At 40.1% G+C, this 12331-nt stretch overlaps 4 protein-coding genes and 6 non-coding genes across 11 annotated transcripts; 8 read left to right on the top strand and 2 right to left on the bottom strand.

The window, feature by feature from the left end:
* The first annotated feature begins 185 nt into the window (after nt 1-185).
* LOC126798819 (probable caffeoyl-CoA O-methyltransferase At4g26220) lies at nt 186-1729 on the top strand. Its single transcript, XM_050525886.1, has 6 exons — nt 186-238; nt 466-560; nt 649-728; nt 885-1029; nt 1097-1231; nt 1325-1729. The coding sequence occupies exons 2-6, from the start codon at nt 501-503 to the stop codon at nt 1613-1615; spliced, it is 711 nt and encodes a 236-aa protein (XP_050381843.1). The 5' UTR covers nt 186-238; nt 466-500; the 3' UTR covers nt 1616-1729.
* A 317-nt stretch (nt 1730-2046) lies between these two features.
* LOC126798804 (deoxyhypusine synthase) lies at nt 2047-4099 on the bottom strand. 2 transcript variants are annotated; one of them, XM_050525867.1, is made up of 6 exons: nt 3862-4099; nt 3393-3767; nt 3189-3275; nt 2817-2922; nt 2497-2732; nt 2047-2403 (listed from the first exon to the last, which is right to left on the bottom strand). In XM_050525867.1, exons 1-6 carry the CDS (start codon nt 4057-4059, stop codon nt 2323-2325), a joined length of 1083 nt encoding a protein of 360 aa, XP_050381824.1. In that variant the 5' UTR covers nt 4060-4099; the 3' UTR covers nt 2047-2322. The 2 variants fall into 2 exon arrangements, with proteins under 2 accessions (XP_050381824.1, XP_050381831.1); XM_050525874.1 differs by having other exon boundaries at nt 3393-3763.
* Nucleotides 4100-4591: 492 nt separating this feature from the next.
* Nucleotides 4592-4663, bottom strand: TRNAP-UGG (transfer RNA proline (anticodon UGG)). Its single transcript has one exon. It is a non-coding gene; the product is annotated as a tRNA-Pro (tRNA).
* Nucleotides 4664-4764: 101 nt separating this feature from the next.
* On the top strand, nt 4765-7090 carry LOC126798846 (60S ribosomal protein L28-1). The gene is made up of 4 exons (XM_050525916.1): nt 4765-4843; nt 4974-5128; nt 5213-5376; nt 6823-7090. Exons 2-4 carry the CDS (start codon nt 4981-4983, stop codon nt 6961-6963), a joined length of 453 nt encoding a protein of 150 aa, XP_050381873.1. The 5' UTR covers nt 4765-4843; nt 4974-4980; the 3' UTR covers nt 6964-7090.
* Nucleotides 5499-5590, top strand: LOC126805366 (small nucleolar RNA R24). Its single transcript, XR_007674037.1, has one exon. It is a non-coding gene; the product is annotated as a small nucleolar RNA R24 (small nucleolar RNA).
* Nucleotides 5716-5807, top strand: LOC126805364 (small nucleolar RNA R24). Its single transcript, XR_007674035.1, has one exon. It is a non-coding gene; the product is annotated as a small nucleolar RNA R24 (small nucleolar RNA).
* LOC126805365 (small nucleolar RNA R24) lies at nt 6014-6105 on the top strand. Its single transcript, XR_007674036.1, has one exon. It is a non-coding gene; the product is annotated as a small nucleolar RNA R24 (small nucleolar RNA).
* LOC126805363 (small nucleolar RNA R24) lies at nt 6231-6322 on the top strand. The gene has a single exon (XR_007674034.1). It is a non-coding gene; the product is annotated as a small nucleolar RNA R24 (small nucleolar RNA).
* LOC126805367 (small nucleolar RNA R24) lies at nt 6453-6544 on the top strand. The gene has a single exon (XR_007674038.1). It is a non-coding gene; the product is annotated as a small nucleolar RNA R24 (small nucleolar RNA).
* Nucleotides 7091-9202: 2112 nt separating the features above from the next.
* On the top strand, nt 9203-12250 carry LOC126788177 (histone acetyltransferase type B catalytic subunit). The gene is made up of 10 exons (XM_050514152.1): nt 9203-9334; nt 9483-9524; nt 10139-10260; nt 10381-10449; nt 10573-10611; nt 10691-10767; nt 10878-10938; nt 11039-11120; nt 11228-11388; nt 11470-12250. Exons 1-10 carry the CDS (start codon nt 9253-9255, stop codon nt 12130-12132), a joined length of 1398 nt encoding a protein of 465 aa, XP_050370109.1. The 5' UTR covers nt 9203-9252; the 3' UTR covers nt 12133-12250.
* Nucleotides 12251-12331: the final 81 nt, after the last annotated feature.

Raw genomic sequence — 12331 nt, 5'->3', positions numbered from 1 at the left:
ATATTTCTCAAATTTCAAACAGTAACTTAGAGAGAAGTCCTATAAACATGATCAAAGGTTTAGGGCAGTGAAAAGAACGTCGTACATTGATTGATACGACACCCGTACAAATGTGTCAATAGTGGTTGACTGGTTGGTGCCACGAGGAATCTTCGACGACTTTGAGAAGGTATAAAATGTGACGTTGACTCTCTGCAATTTCATTCAGCCGTTTAGTCAGATCATCTTCTTCCAACTGGTACATTCTCTTTCTCTTCACTTTCACAGTCGAATCGATCATTACTGTTGATTCTTGAGTCATGATGAAGCTGTTTTCAACCCAAGATTGTAACTTAGGATTTGTAAACGAAATTTGGAGATGTGGGATCAGAATGGGTTATATGTTTTTGATTCCAGTAAATATTTCTGTATTTGACCTCGGATTCCAGGATGTGTTTGGGTTAAGCCGCCAACTTCTCTTTGCAGGTAATCAGAATTCTGTTGTGAATAGTCTGTGAGAAATGGAGCACAAAACGAAAAGGGTATCGAAGGGACTATTGCAGAGTGATGAATTGCATCAGGTACAGGGTCTCACACTCTCAATTATACCTATGCTTTTGCTGCTTGTGAAAGATCTGACATTGGCATTGTTAATTGAGCATGTGGCAGTATATTTTGGAGACTAGTGTGTATCCGCGTGAACCGGCACCTCTCAAGGAGCTTAGGAATGCCACTGCCAGCCACCCCAGGTAACTCCTGCACTTTTCATTTTGTTTACAGTGTTGTGACACATTAGCTGATTACATTTCTTGCTATCAATTGTCATTAAGGCTCCTGGTGCCGTATTGACAACTATCACTTGATCAAGTTGTATCGACAAAGATTACTAGTTTGTTATGTTTCAGGGCTGGGATGGCTACTGCACCAGATGCAGGCCAGTTGATGACCATGTTATTGGGGCTAGTAGATGCCAAGAAGACAATTGAAGTTGGAGTTTTTACTGGATACTCTCTTCTCCTCACTGCTCTTGCAATTCCTGAGGACGGCAAGGTCTGTTGCGAGTTAATTAGTAACAATTCTATAAAATCATGTAATTCTAAACTATACATTAATGCAGATTGTAGCCATAGATGTTGATCGTGAGCCATATGATCAAATAGGATTTCCGATCATAAAAAAAGCCGGTGTTGAGCACAAAATTGACCTCATTGAATCCGAGGCCCTGCCTGTTCTTAATAAGCTATTGGAACAAGTGAGTATCACAGATTTCTTAGACTCCAACTGGCTAAACTGCAAAAAGCATGATCCTGACATTGTTTCTCTCATGTTTGTGGATGTGTTGCAGCATGAAAATGAAGGAAGTTTTGACTTTGCTTTCGTCGATGCAGACAAAGTAAACTATTGGAATTACCATGAGAGACTAATGAAGCTGCTGAAGGTGGGAGGTATTGCCGTATATGATAACACTCTTTGGGGAGGGTCAGTTGCAATGCCTATTGAGTCGACTCCAGAATACATGAAACCAGGAAGACAGTATACCATAGAACTCAATAAGTTGCTTGCTGCTGATTCTCGTGTCCAAATCTCGCATGCCTCGTTAGGTGATGGGATCACAATTTGTAAGAGACTGTACTGAATTCTTCCTGAAAGCGAAAAGACGCTTGTTGTAATCTTTCACTTGCTTTTGATTTTAAGTTTTCTGAATCCAAACTTTTAATGAAATAATATATTGCTGGTTTGATTTCTGCAATTCTGCTTATATTTGTGCAGAAGTGCGTAACTATACACAAATTTTCCTCACTGATCAGAACCAAAAAAAAGGTCCTCTTTTAGACATCGAGTACCAACTTGTCCAATTGGCTCAAGTACTGAAGTACCAGTAACACAACTGCAAATGAGATTTTACAAGTTAATCAGCTTCTCATTTTCCAAATGCCGAATTGATAATTGCATCAAAATGACCGAAAGTTTGCTTTATTATCAGTGGCTTGTCCCTAACTTGAAGAATTTTTCTCTGAGATGGTGGAACAACTTCAGTAAAAACCTGGGACTTTAAGCACCATATCGATAAGAAATGAGCTTCTCATTCATATAGGAATTTCCAATGCAGTGGCAAATCGTTTACAAATAAGAGCGGATGCCGCCAGTTTGTCATCTCAGTTTCCAAGGACATGCAGCAAAACAAGTGCGCACTAACATTCAAATAAGACAGTATTGCCTAATCCTACATTAGGCCTTACCAACCGCACAACCTCAAAACGGCAATCACCAGCAAGTTTGGAGGTTAATCATGACCAAGTATAACTGTGTATTCTAAAATGAATCTTCATGACAAAATCTGTATTAGCTCGTAGTCTTGATAACTTTCTTAGCAAATGTCTCGGCAACCAGAAAGGGGAAAGCAATCGTTGCATCACAGTGCACCTGGTTCAATTAATGAAAATAGGTATAAATACGATGCAAGCAACCAAACTAAAGAGGCAATATGAAAGCCAAGAATGGCTATTACTAACATACCTTGACAGTTTTAGCAGAACCCCGTATCTTCCCCCATGATACAGCCTCATCAGGATGAGCTCCAGAATCGCTACCATCATACTCTTGTGCAGTATTAATGAACACAGCATAATCTGCACCATTCCGCATCATATTGGCATTGCATATGTGATGTTTGGGCAGGCCTCCTCCAAGGATGATCATTCCAGTCTTCCTGAGACCGGCATGTACAGCTTCGCCATTCATGGCCCTAATATCTGTTCAAAGCACATACTATTTTGTGAGTTCATTTGTCAAGCTGCTAACTACTAGCTGCAGAGACAAGGTGACAAGAACCATACCTTGCACTACATCAACAACCAGACCTGGGCTGCGGAAAGAATGGAAGTATAGCATATCTCCCAGTGACCCATCCGTTATGGATGGACAGTAAACAGGGACATTGTTCTGGAAAAAAAACCCAAAAAGAAATGTCATCAATTTTTTTTAGACAGCCCCTATTAACGAAAGCAGTAAAGTGAATTCCTTAAATTGAACCCAGAGGCTGCATTCTAACCATTGCTATTCAAACAACTCATCTGATTACAATGCCACAAAACTATTCATTTATGAATGTCTTCACCAACCAGCTTTACACATTAAACTGAGTAAACAATACCAACATATAAGCTTAAGAGCTAAAGAAAAAGCGCTTCAATTTGGTTTAAACTTGCCTTGTATGCCCAGTAAAGATACGATCTTTCGTCGTTGATCTCCTTCCCCAAGCGTGCAATCAGTTTCGATGGCGTCCACAGCACCTTCTGCTAGAACAAAGCATTCAATAACAACCCAAAACCACTAAAACCCCCCACAACAAAAACACACATTTAGAAATAAGACATTTAAAAATTAAGACAACGTCACAATATGGCACATGCCTGTTCAATCTGCTCCTTCAACATCTGATCGAAAATCGGTATGATCCAATCCTCAAACTTACAATAGTTGTCATTAGGAACCAGCAAATTACCAATACGATTCAACCCTTTCGACCTCAAAACACTTCCCTCCAGGGCGAAATCGCCTCTGTAAGTCGGCGCAAGGCACTTGATAAGATCCTCCTCAATGCCACCAGCCGTAGTAACCACCACATCCACCGCATTGTGCTCCACCAAGTACCTAAACACATCTCTCAGCCCAGACGAAACCAAATTCGAAGTGAACCCCAAGAACACTTTGCACTTGACAGCCTCCCTGAACTTGCCATCCCTCTCCTCCTCGCCGCAGTCCTCATCGGCCAGCCTCCAGTCTAGCTACACAGTCAACAGTCAACAACACTAGTAAAAAATCACAGTGACATTTGGGTAAAAGAGTAGGGGTAGTTTGGGGAGAGAGGAGAATAATTACCATTTGGTTGACGACGTGGATGGCTTCGCCGAGATTGGTGGCTTGGAAGCCGGTGGAGAGCATGGAATTGAAGAGACGAGAGTAGTCGAGGCCTTGGTTGAAATCGTAGCCGTTGATTTCGGAGCATTTGCCTTGGAGATTATCTGATTCTTTGAACACTGTGGAGTGGACGCTTGCGATCTTGCCGTCGTCTTCCATTGGGCTTCGGAGGTTTGAGTATCTGAAATTGTGAGCAGGGAAGGTGTCTGCGGTGAAATAAGAAAAACGTGTTTGCAATTTTAAGAAGACGAGGTAACTTGGGGTGTTGTCGTTATAAAGCTGTAGTTTATTTTAACCATCAAATTAATCCCACAATATTTATCAACCTCCATAGGTTTTTATTTTGATCTGATCTATCTCCATATCGATCGTGGTGGCCGACTGGCCGAGTTTCAGGCGCGAAAGGATACTCGGCTTTTATACTGCGACCGAAAAACGAAAGACCTGCTCAGATGTAATTTGTATAAATGATTTATGATTAGCTTAGTTATGTTGTGATTATTATGTTTTGTTTATATTTTTTTAATTTCGTCTCTAAAACAGTCGTTTTCATTATCAAAAAGTATGTGTGTGCTTCAACTTTTGGCTACAGTAGAAAAAAAAAAAAACAAAGGTGTCGTTACTATAACTATAACCTATATAAGGTAATTCTTTTTTGGAAAAACAAAAACACGTTTCAAAGGAACAAGAAGGGGCGTTCCGAGAATCGAACTCGGGACCTCTCGCACCCAAAGCGAGAATCATACCACTAGACCAAACGCCCGTAGGCATTGTATGTGTTGCCTTTTACTTATATAAGCACACGTCGTATAACACTACTATTAATCGTCTAGGGTTTAGGAAATAACAGCAGCGCGACCTATATAAGTAACAAGACCCGACTCGTAAACTCGGAGCCTCCACACTACCCCTCCTCTCTCTCTCTCTGAAACCGTCTGCAGAAGTAAGCCTCTTCTTCTTTTTCTTCACCATTTCTAGGGTTTCGATTCGATTTCGTTCTCCACTGTAACAAATCATACTCTCTGATTCTCTTCTTGTGTTAGTCTAATTAATCCATCTGTATCTGTTGCTAGGTCTCCAATGGCCACCGTTCCAGGGCAGTTGATCTGGGAGATCGTCAAGAAGAACAACTCCTTCTTGGTCAAGCAGTTCGGCCGGAGCCACGCCGGCGTCCGCTTCAGCAAGGAGCCTAACAACCTCTGCAATCTCCACTCCTACAAGCATTCCGGTTAGTATTTCGATTCTTCTGGCTCGTCTTGATTATAAACCCTAGAAATTTGTTGCGATCTTGATTTTGGATTCGGTGATTTAGGTTTGGCGAACAAGAAGACCGTGAGCATTCAGGCCGGTGGGAAGGACCAGTCGGTGGTGCTCGCCACCACTAAGACCAGGAAGCAGAACAAGCCTGCTAGTCTGGTTCACAAGTCTGTGATGAGGAAGGAGTTCGCTCGCATGGCCAAGGCTGTTACCAACCAGGTATCGAATACTCATTTGCGATTCGTTGTTTTGTTGATGCTTCTTTGTTGTGTGGAATGATGATAACAATGCCGTGTGTATATGCGATTAGTTTTGTTAATCGGAATGTGTTTTGTGTGGTACTAGCAGTGATGAGCAGCTAACATATAAGAAGATCTCACTTTGTGTCAGGTTTTCGATGAGATAGATTTGTTACGCTTGGCTTCTGAGCAGTCATTTAGGTTTTGAATTAACCGGTTGCTTGTAATCAAAACTAAGGCATTGTTTTGTTTGTAAGTTGGATAGATTGGCTTGAGTGTAGCAGGTGTGGTGGTGTTTTATAAACTAGTTTGCTTTGCAGTAGCAATGATGAGCAGCTAACATATAAGAAGGTCTCACTTTGTGTGAGATCTTCAATGAAATTGATTTGTTACGCTTGGCTTCTGAGCACTCTAGCTTCAGTGCACTTGTTGTTAGGTAGTAATGGTAGCAAGTCTCTTGAGGGCTTTGGATGTTCAAAAGTTCTGAATCATGTCTAGAGCTGTACTCATTTGCGATTCGTTGTTTTGTTGATGCTTCTTTGTTGTGTGGAATGATGATAACAATGCCGTGTGTATATGCGATTAGTTTTGTTAATCGGAATGTGTTTAGTGTGGTACTAGCAGTGATGAGCAGCTAACATATAAGAAGATCTCACTTTGTGTCAGGTTTTCGATGAGATAGATTTGTTACGCTTGGCTTCTGAGCAGTCATTTAGGTTTTGAATTAACCGGTTGCTTGTAATCAAAACTAAGGCATTGTTTTGTTTGTAAGTTGGATAGATTGGCTTGAGTGTAGCAGGTGTGGTGGTGTTTTATAAACTAGTTTGCTTTGCAGTAGCAATGATGAGCAGCTAACATATAAGAAGGTCTCACTTTGTGTGAGATCTTCAATGAAATTGATTTGTTACGCTTGGCTTCTGAGCACTCTAGCTTCAGTGCACTTGTTGTTAGGTAGTAATGGTAGCAAGTCTCTTGAGGGCTTTGGATGTTCAAAAGTTCTGAATCATGTCTAGAGCTGTAGTTGTATTTTTACTTGGTAAAGTAGGTTCCAACTTTTTGGCAGTGATGAGCAGCTAACATGTAAGAAAATCTCACTTTGTGTTGGATCTTCAATGCAATTGAATTGTTACGCTTGGCTTCTGAGCAAACATTGTCGTCCTAAATACATCTGTGACTATTTTGTTGATGGAGTGAAAATGGTCATGATGTATATGAGGGTTGACCTCTCTTGCTCCTATATTGTCCATCTAGATTTTTATCTGACGGTTGCATGAACTTAACATGGCCACTATGAACGTTTGGTTGAAGTGTGATTGGAATGTTAATTGAATAAATATCAACTAAATACATTCTCCAGTCTGCTGCAATAAATTTTATACTGTATTGGTGCAAGCGCTTACAGTATGTTATATTTCAATTGTTCCAGGTGGTTGATAACTTCTACAGACCTGACTTGAAGAAAGCAGCCCTTGCTAGGCTCAGTGTAGTACACAGGAGTCTCAAGGTGTCAAAATCTGGTGCCAAGAAGAGGAATAGACAGGGTGTTAGAATGTACGGAAGGCAGTGATATACTGTTTCGAATCTTGAGTTTCCTTATCTCTGGTTTGAAAAGATGAGAAATGTCCAAACTTTGCCGAATATTTTGCTTAAGTTCGAATATTAGTGCTCAGAAATGTTTTGATTTGGATTTTGAAGTTGTGCAAACAGTTTTTGTAGTGGTTGATGTGTGATTCGTTACATTGTTGGCCAAAATCTTTTATGATCTATTATTTTCAGAAGGTTAGTATTGTTTACAAACTTTATTTCGACTGCATGCTTAAAGATGAACTTTGCCGTTTACATGCATGGGATCTCAGAACTCAAATCTGACTGTAAAAGAGTCGGTTGCTCCTGTTTATGAAGTGAACATGAATTTGAAAAGAGAGACTAATATCAGTGATACTGCTCTCACTGTAATCCTCCAGGAATGATACCAACACTTGCAAGTCTACCGCCTAGGTTGCTGATCGGGGTAACGAACGCACCATATTCCTTGTTGCCTGCTAGGGGTGTTCTTTTGTTTGGAGGATTGAAGATACTTGATAGATATTGGGATTTTAGATTCATCTCACGCACTATATGTTTTATTCCTTCAATTTCCTGAGATGGATTACTCTAGTGTCATTGTATACGATCAATTGAGCATCATCAGTACAACTGATGATGACAAGTGCTTTAGTCCCCACAGTAGTTACAGGATGATCCAGATCAATTAGGCCTCAATAAGTATGAAACGGTTCATGACAAAGTATTGTGCCCTGTTTGATTTGAGCCTTTGAGGCATCTCCTTGGTATATAGTGCAAGTAGCGTTACTATAATTCCAACCTCGTGCATTTTCTCCCTTATGTGCAGCTGAGGAAAATCTGGAATTATAACAAGACCAGAATGTCGACTGACAGTTGTAGTACGGGAGATTACCCCTGAGGAGGAGGCAGAGATGGCCAAACTGAAAGTCAAGAATTTGGTTAAGCTCACCAAGCAGGAAAGAAGGGCTTGTACAGTAGGTCCTCATCAGTTGACACTATTTGGTATGTTGATATGATCTGATATTGTGTTTTGGCCTTCATTTAAAAAGAACCTCATCAATAATATGAGCAAACCACCACAGGAAGAAAGAAAGGAAAGAAGAAAAAGAAATAGAATATGTACTACCTCTAGTCATATGCAATGCAAGTTACTTTATTGCTAAGAACAGTACAGAACACATAATTTGGGAGTGTATCTTTTAATGAATTATTTTATGGTTTTGGAGGAAGGCTTCCTTTAGATATGGAAGTTGAAGAAGATGAGACTTAAGAGGAAGAGATGGGACTCGACATTGCAAGTGAAAAGGAGAGAGATTAGCTTTACACAGATTCATTAACCTCACAACAAAATGAAGATTGAAGAGATTGCAAAATTAAATCATACAACGCACACATCCATTTTACTGTTATTTGAAAAGACTTGAATATATAACAAGCTAGGAAGTAATGCACTGGCCTTGCACACAAGAGCCTCATCAAGTGAAGGAATTGAGGATGTCAATGAGTAGGTTCATCTTCCCTTGGTCTTGCGTGTGGATCTTGATCGATGAGACAAGGTAGTATGCTCTCCAAGTAGATACCAACGGAACCAAAATAACCATACGGCAAAGATGCATCTCTGCCAAGTTCACGAATTGCTAGATTCCGATACGTGCCATCATTAAAATTGTACATAACCAACCACCGCTTGTCAAACACCATCAAATCATGAGTCTCTGTCCAAAAACCGGAATGTGAACTCATAATATGGTTTGGAGACCTGCATCATAGTCCAAGATTCTTTCATGACCCAAAACTCATTAGATCCTACTTCTTGTTCTGTCACCGCTATCGATGATGTTATACATAGCTCAGTTCTGAATGCCGTTAGTCGACCTCCGGGAGAATTACGGATGATTATAGGTGGTATTGGAAATGCTCTGATGGTGAAGTTCTTCCCACGGTAGTTACAGTGTGGTTCAAATCAATATATGACCTCAATCAGTAAGAAGTATAGCAACTAACCAAAGCAAACCCTGTTTGATTGAAGATGCCTCATTAACTCCTCTAAAATTGATTAATTCTTCTTCTTCAGGAGTGCTTTGAAATCATTTGTGTCGCATTTTTTTATAAATGGTTCGGGAATCACGTGCAGCACACGTGATAGTTGGGTCGCGCAGCATATGCTATAAATATCCATAGAAATCCCCAATTGCCTCCACATTTCTAACAGGCCAATACTTTTCCCGCTCTCATTTCCCGCTCTCATTTCCCGCTCCCCAAAACCCTAACCCGAACCCGAACCACTCCGATGGGCCAGAAGAAAGGACCCGCCGCCGACGACTCTCTCGAGTCCAAGAAGCGCCGCCGCGTCGACTTCTCCGGCGTCGTCGGTCAGTAAGCTCTTCAATTCCCAATTTCTAAAAGCTAATCTTTTTTCGTTAGATCTTCAACCATTTTTCGCGCGTTGATTTTGTTTCTTTTGATTAGAACCTGATTTGTTGAGTTTGTTTGGTTTGGTTTTGGTGGATTTGGAAGCAGATGCTGGAGTGGAGGCCAAAGATTGCATCAAGATTTACCTGGGTATGATAGATAGGGTTTAATCCGCGTATTTAATTTAATTTAATTTAATTTAATTTTGTTGATGCTACTGTTAATTTAGGCTGATTTGGTTTTATATTACAATTCTATATTGAGCATTACTTAATGGGGTGATTACGCTTATTCGAAATCGGTTTAGCTGTTAAGTGACCAGACACCTCTGAATTTGACTATTTAGTGGAAATGATGCTAGTCACTATGTGGCCTTCTGCTTGTTTTATGCGTTTGGTTGAGAATGTTAAAATCTCGGTGCTATCTTGATATTTTTTATGTCGGCGGGTGATGACAAATTACCTTCTCAGTTGGGATGCGTGTTGTGAGCTGTGAGCTGTGCTTGTAAGTTGCAACTGTTAATTAGAGAATGGATATGATTTATGTGTGTTAAACTGATTATGCGCTTTAGATCCAACCAGGGCCACCCTTTGGGCTTATTTAGAGGGGAACTTAAGTTTGTTATTGGCTATGTAGGTATGGTTTTTAGCAAATAAACAAGTGTTCTTAGGGTCAAATAATGCCGGGAGTTTTGTAATGACTTTGTATGTGCTATGTTTTTATCTTTGGAGTTCTCTTAACTCGTCTTCTGTCTTTATTTATAGTTTCCAGCAAAGACGAGGTAGGTGCTTTAAACAGTGTCTGTTTAGATCCAGTTGACTTGAATACATTGTTTGAGGACGATGGGAAGGAGTCTGGGAAGATATATGGTTACAAAGGATTGGAGGTAATTCTTGTCAAAAAAAATTTTGACGTTTGTGTTGCTGATGCTATTTTTTTCCGAATTTTCGTTTAGCATGAATGATATGATTGAGGATGACTTGTTTTAATCTTTTATCATATACAGATTACCATATGGATTAGCAGTATATCGTTTGATGCATATGCAGATATTGCATTTGAGAGCACAGCTGATGTAAGCACTGTCATTTTGTTGTAGTCTGGCTCTTTCTGCATCTATCTGGTTGCTATTAGTAATTAGGGCTACTCATATTTGTGCTGGTCACGTATATTGTACTGATTATTGTAAATGTTACAGGGAGGCAAAGGGATCACAGATTTGAAATCAACTCTTCAGGTATAAATTCATTACATTCTTATATCATCCATTCTGTTTAGTATGTTAGTTCTCATGATTAGTTTGTGTTTTTCTTCAGAATGTGTTTGGTGAGACCCTTGTTGCTAGTCAAGAGGAGTTCCTTCAAACCTTTTCAACTCAGAGAAATTTCATCAGGTAATGGATTATGGAATCAAATATTTAGATCAAACATGTACATAGTCATCATTTTCATTTTTTTTCGTTATTACTTATCTTGATGATTTTCACCTTTAAAACATGTGAAGATCCATTATCTCAAATGGGGAGGTGATGCAGCGCAAGGCTTCATCCGCTTCTGATGTGGAGGTGCTTTTCATTGTCAAACTTTGTTTTATTTTTTTTATTTTATCTTTTCGTAAATGGAATTAGAAATTTGTCTTGCATTTATTAACACCATTATGTGCAGGTTGTTCGTATGGTTGTGGGCAAGACAGCTGCTGGTCCTCTTTACAGCCGCTTGCTTCCCCTTGTTTTTCTTCTTGTTGATGGTAATTGATTTGTCTAATGAACTTCCTCTTCTATTTTCGTTTGGTGGGGGTTACTCCGGGTGGCTGAATGTCACTTAAGGTTTAACAGGGGTTGTTTTCTGAAACAGGTGGCAGTCCAATCGATGTTTTGGATCCAGGTTGGGAGTTGTATCTCCTGGTTGAGAAGAAAACAGATCAGCATGGGGACATCTACAATACATTGCTTGGCTTTACAGCTCTATATCGTTTTTATCATTATCCTGACAGTTCTCGGTTGCGACTTAGCCAGGTTTGCTCCCTGACAAGTGACAATATCAGTATGGATGCTATATTTTTAGCAATTCTTCATGAGACTTCTTTTCTATGGCAGATCCTTGTATTGCCTCCTTACCAGCATAAGGGTTATGGACGGTACATTCTGGAGGTCCTTAATCATGTTGTAGTATCTGAAGATGTCTATGACTTCACAGTAGAAGAACCATTGGACTACTTCCAACATATACGCACTTGTGTTGATGTACCACGCCTTCAAAAGTTAGATTCTGTTCGCAGTGCAGTCAATTTGGCCGTTTCAAATCTGACACGAGGAAAACTGTCAAAGAAAACAAGCATCCCCCGACTGATGCCAGCCACAGGAGTCATTGCTGACGTGAGGAAAAGATTGAAAATCAACAAGAAACAATTTCTGAGATGTTGGGAGGTTTTGGTCTATCTTGGCCTCAATCCAGTGGACAAGTACATGGAGGATTTTGTGAGCATTGTTTCTAATCACATGAAGGAAGATATCATAGGGAAGGAATCTGGGACTGGTGGGAAGCAAGTAATTGAAGTTCCAAGCGAATACATACCAGAGATGTCATTCGTTATGTTCAAGTCGAACACTGGTAAAACTACTACTACTGTTCAGGTAGATGAAAATCAACCAAAGCCGGAAGAGCAACTCCAGGAGTTGGTGGACGAGAGAGTGACTGAGATCAAATCTATAGCAGAGAAAGTATCTCAGCACCGCATAAGCATTGAAGTTTCCTCTTGATGGAGTCCGACTTTCAGGTGTCTTTGCATGTGATACCTTAATGGCTTAATGCAATGTGTAGGGTTAGTGTGGTTGGGACTTGGTAGGTTGCGGGATATAGAGGCTTGCGTTGTAATTGAGCTGTATGCATTTACTATGTTATTTTCTAATACCCTATGAACTCCATATTCCACATACTTTTGAATTAGTGACACTATCT

This window comes from Argentina anserina, chromosome 1 (assembly GCF_933775445.1).
Source record: "Argentina anserina chromosome 1, drPotAnse1.1, whole genome shotgun sequence".
In the NCBI taxonomy this organism is placed as follows: Eukaryota; Viridiplantae; Streptophyta; class Magnoliopsida; order Rosales; family Rosaceae; genus Argentina; species Argentina anserina.
Note: the sequence above shows the minus strand (reverse complement) of the source record. Positions and strands in the feature narration are given on the sequence as shown.

What these genes read in the sequence shown, in the direction of transcription:
- LOC126798804 (XM_050525867.1), bottom strand. Translation starts at nt 4,059, where the DNA reads ATGGAAGACGACGGCAAGATCGCAAGCGTCCACTCCACAGTGTTCAAA. An exon ending in TCCACGTCGTCAACCAAATG is followed by an intron (nt 3,768 to 3,861) that starts GTAATTATTCTC and finishes TTGACTGTGTAG; the next exon opens with CTAGACTGGAGGCTGGCCGA. An exon ending in ATCTTTACTGGGCATACAAG is followed by an intron (nt 2,923 to 3,188) that starts GCAAGTTTAAAC and finishes TTTTTTTTCCAG; the next exon opens with AACAATGTCCCTGTTTACTG.
- LOC126798819 (XM_050525886.1), top strand. Translation starts at nt 501, where the DNA reads ATGGAGCACAAAACGAAAAGGGTATCGAAGGGACTATTGCAGAGTGAT. An exon ending in AGAGTGATGAATTGCATCAG is followed by an intron (nt 561 to 648) that starts GTACAGGGTCTC and finishes AGCATGTGGCAG; the next exon opens with TATATTTTGGAGACTAGTGT. An exon ending in CAATTCCTGAGGACGGCAAG is followed by an intron (nt 1,030 to 1,096) that starts GTCTGTTGCGAG and finishes ACATTAATGCAG; the next exon opens with ATTGTAGCCATAGATGTTGA.
- LOC126798846 (XM_050525916.1), top strand. Translation starts at nt 4,981, where the DNA reads ATGGCCACCGTTCCAGGGCAGTTGATCTGGGAGATCGTCAAGAAGAAC. An exon ending in CCACTCCTACAAGCATTCCG is followed by an intron (nt 5,129 to 5,212) that starts GTTAGTATTTCG and finishes TCGGTGATTTAG; the next exon opens with GTTTGGCGAACAAGAAGACC. An exon ending in CCAAGGCTGTTACCAACCAG is followed by an intron (nt 5,377 to 6,822) that starts GTATCGAATACT and finishes CAATTGTTCCAG; the next exon opens with GTGGTTGATAACTTCTACAG.
- LOC126788177 (XM_050514152.1), top strand. Translation starts at nt 9,253, where the DNA reads ATGGGCCAGAAGAAAGGACCCGCCGCCGACGACTCTCTCGAGTCCAAG. An exon ending in CGACTTCTCCGGCGTCGTCG is followed by an intron (nt 9,335 to 9,482) that starts GTCAGTAAGCTC and finishes ATTTGGAAGCAG; the next exon opens with ATGCTGGAGTGGAGGCCAAA. An exon ending in ATTTGAAATCAACTCTTCAG is followed by an intron (nt 10,612 to 10,690) that starts GTATAAATTCAT and finishes GTTTTTCTTCAG; the next exon opens with AATGTGTTTGGTGAGACCCT.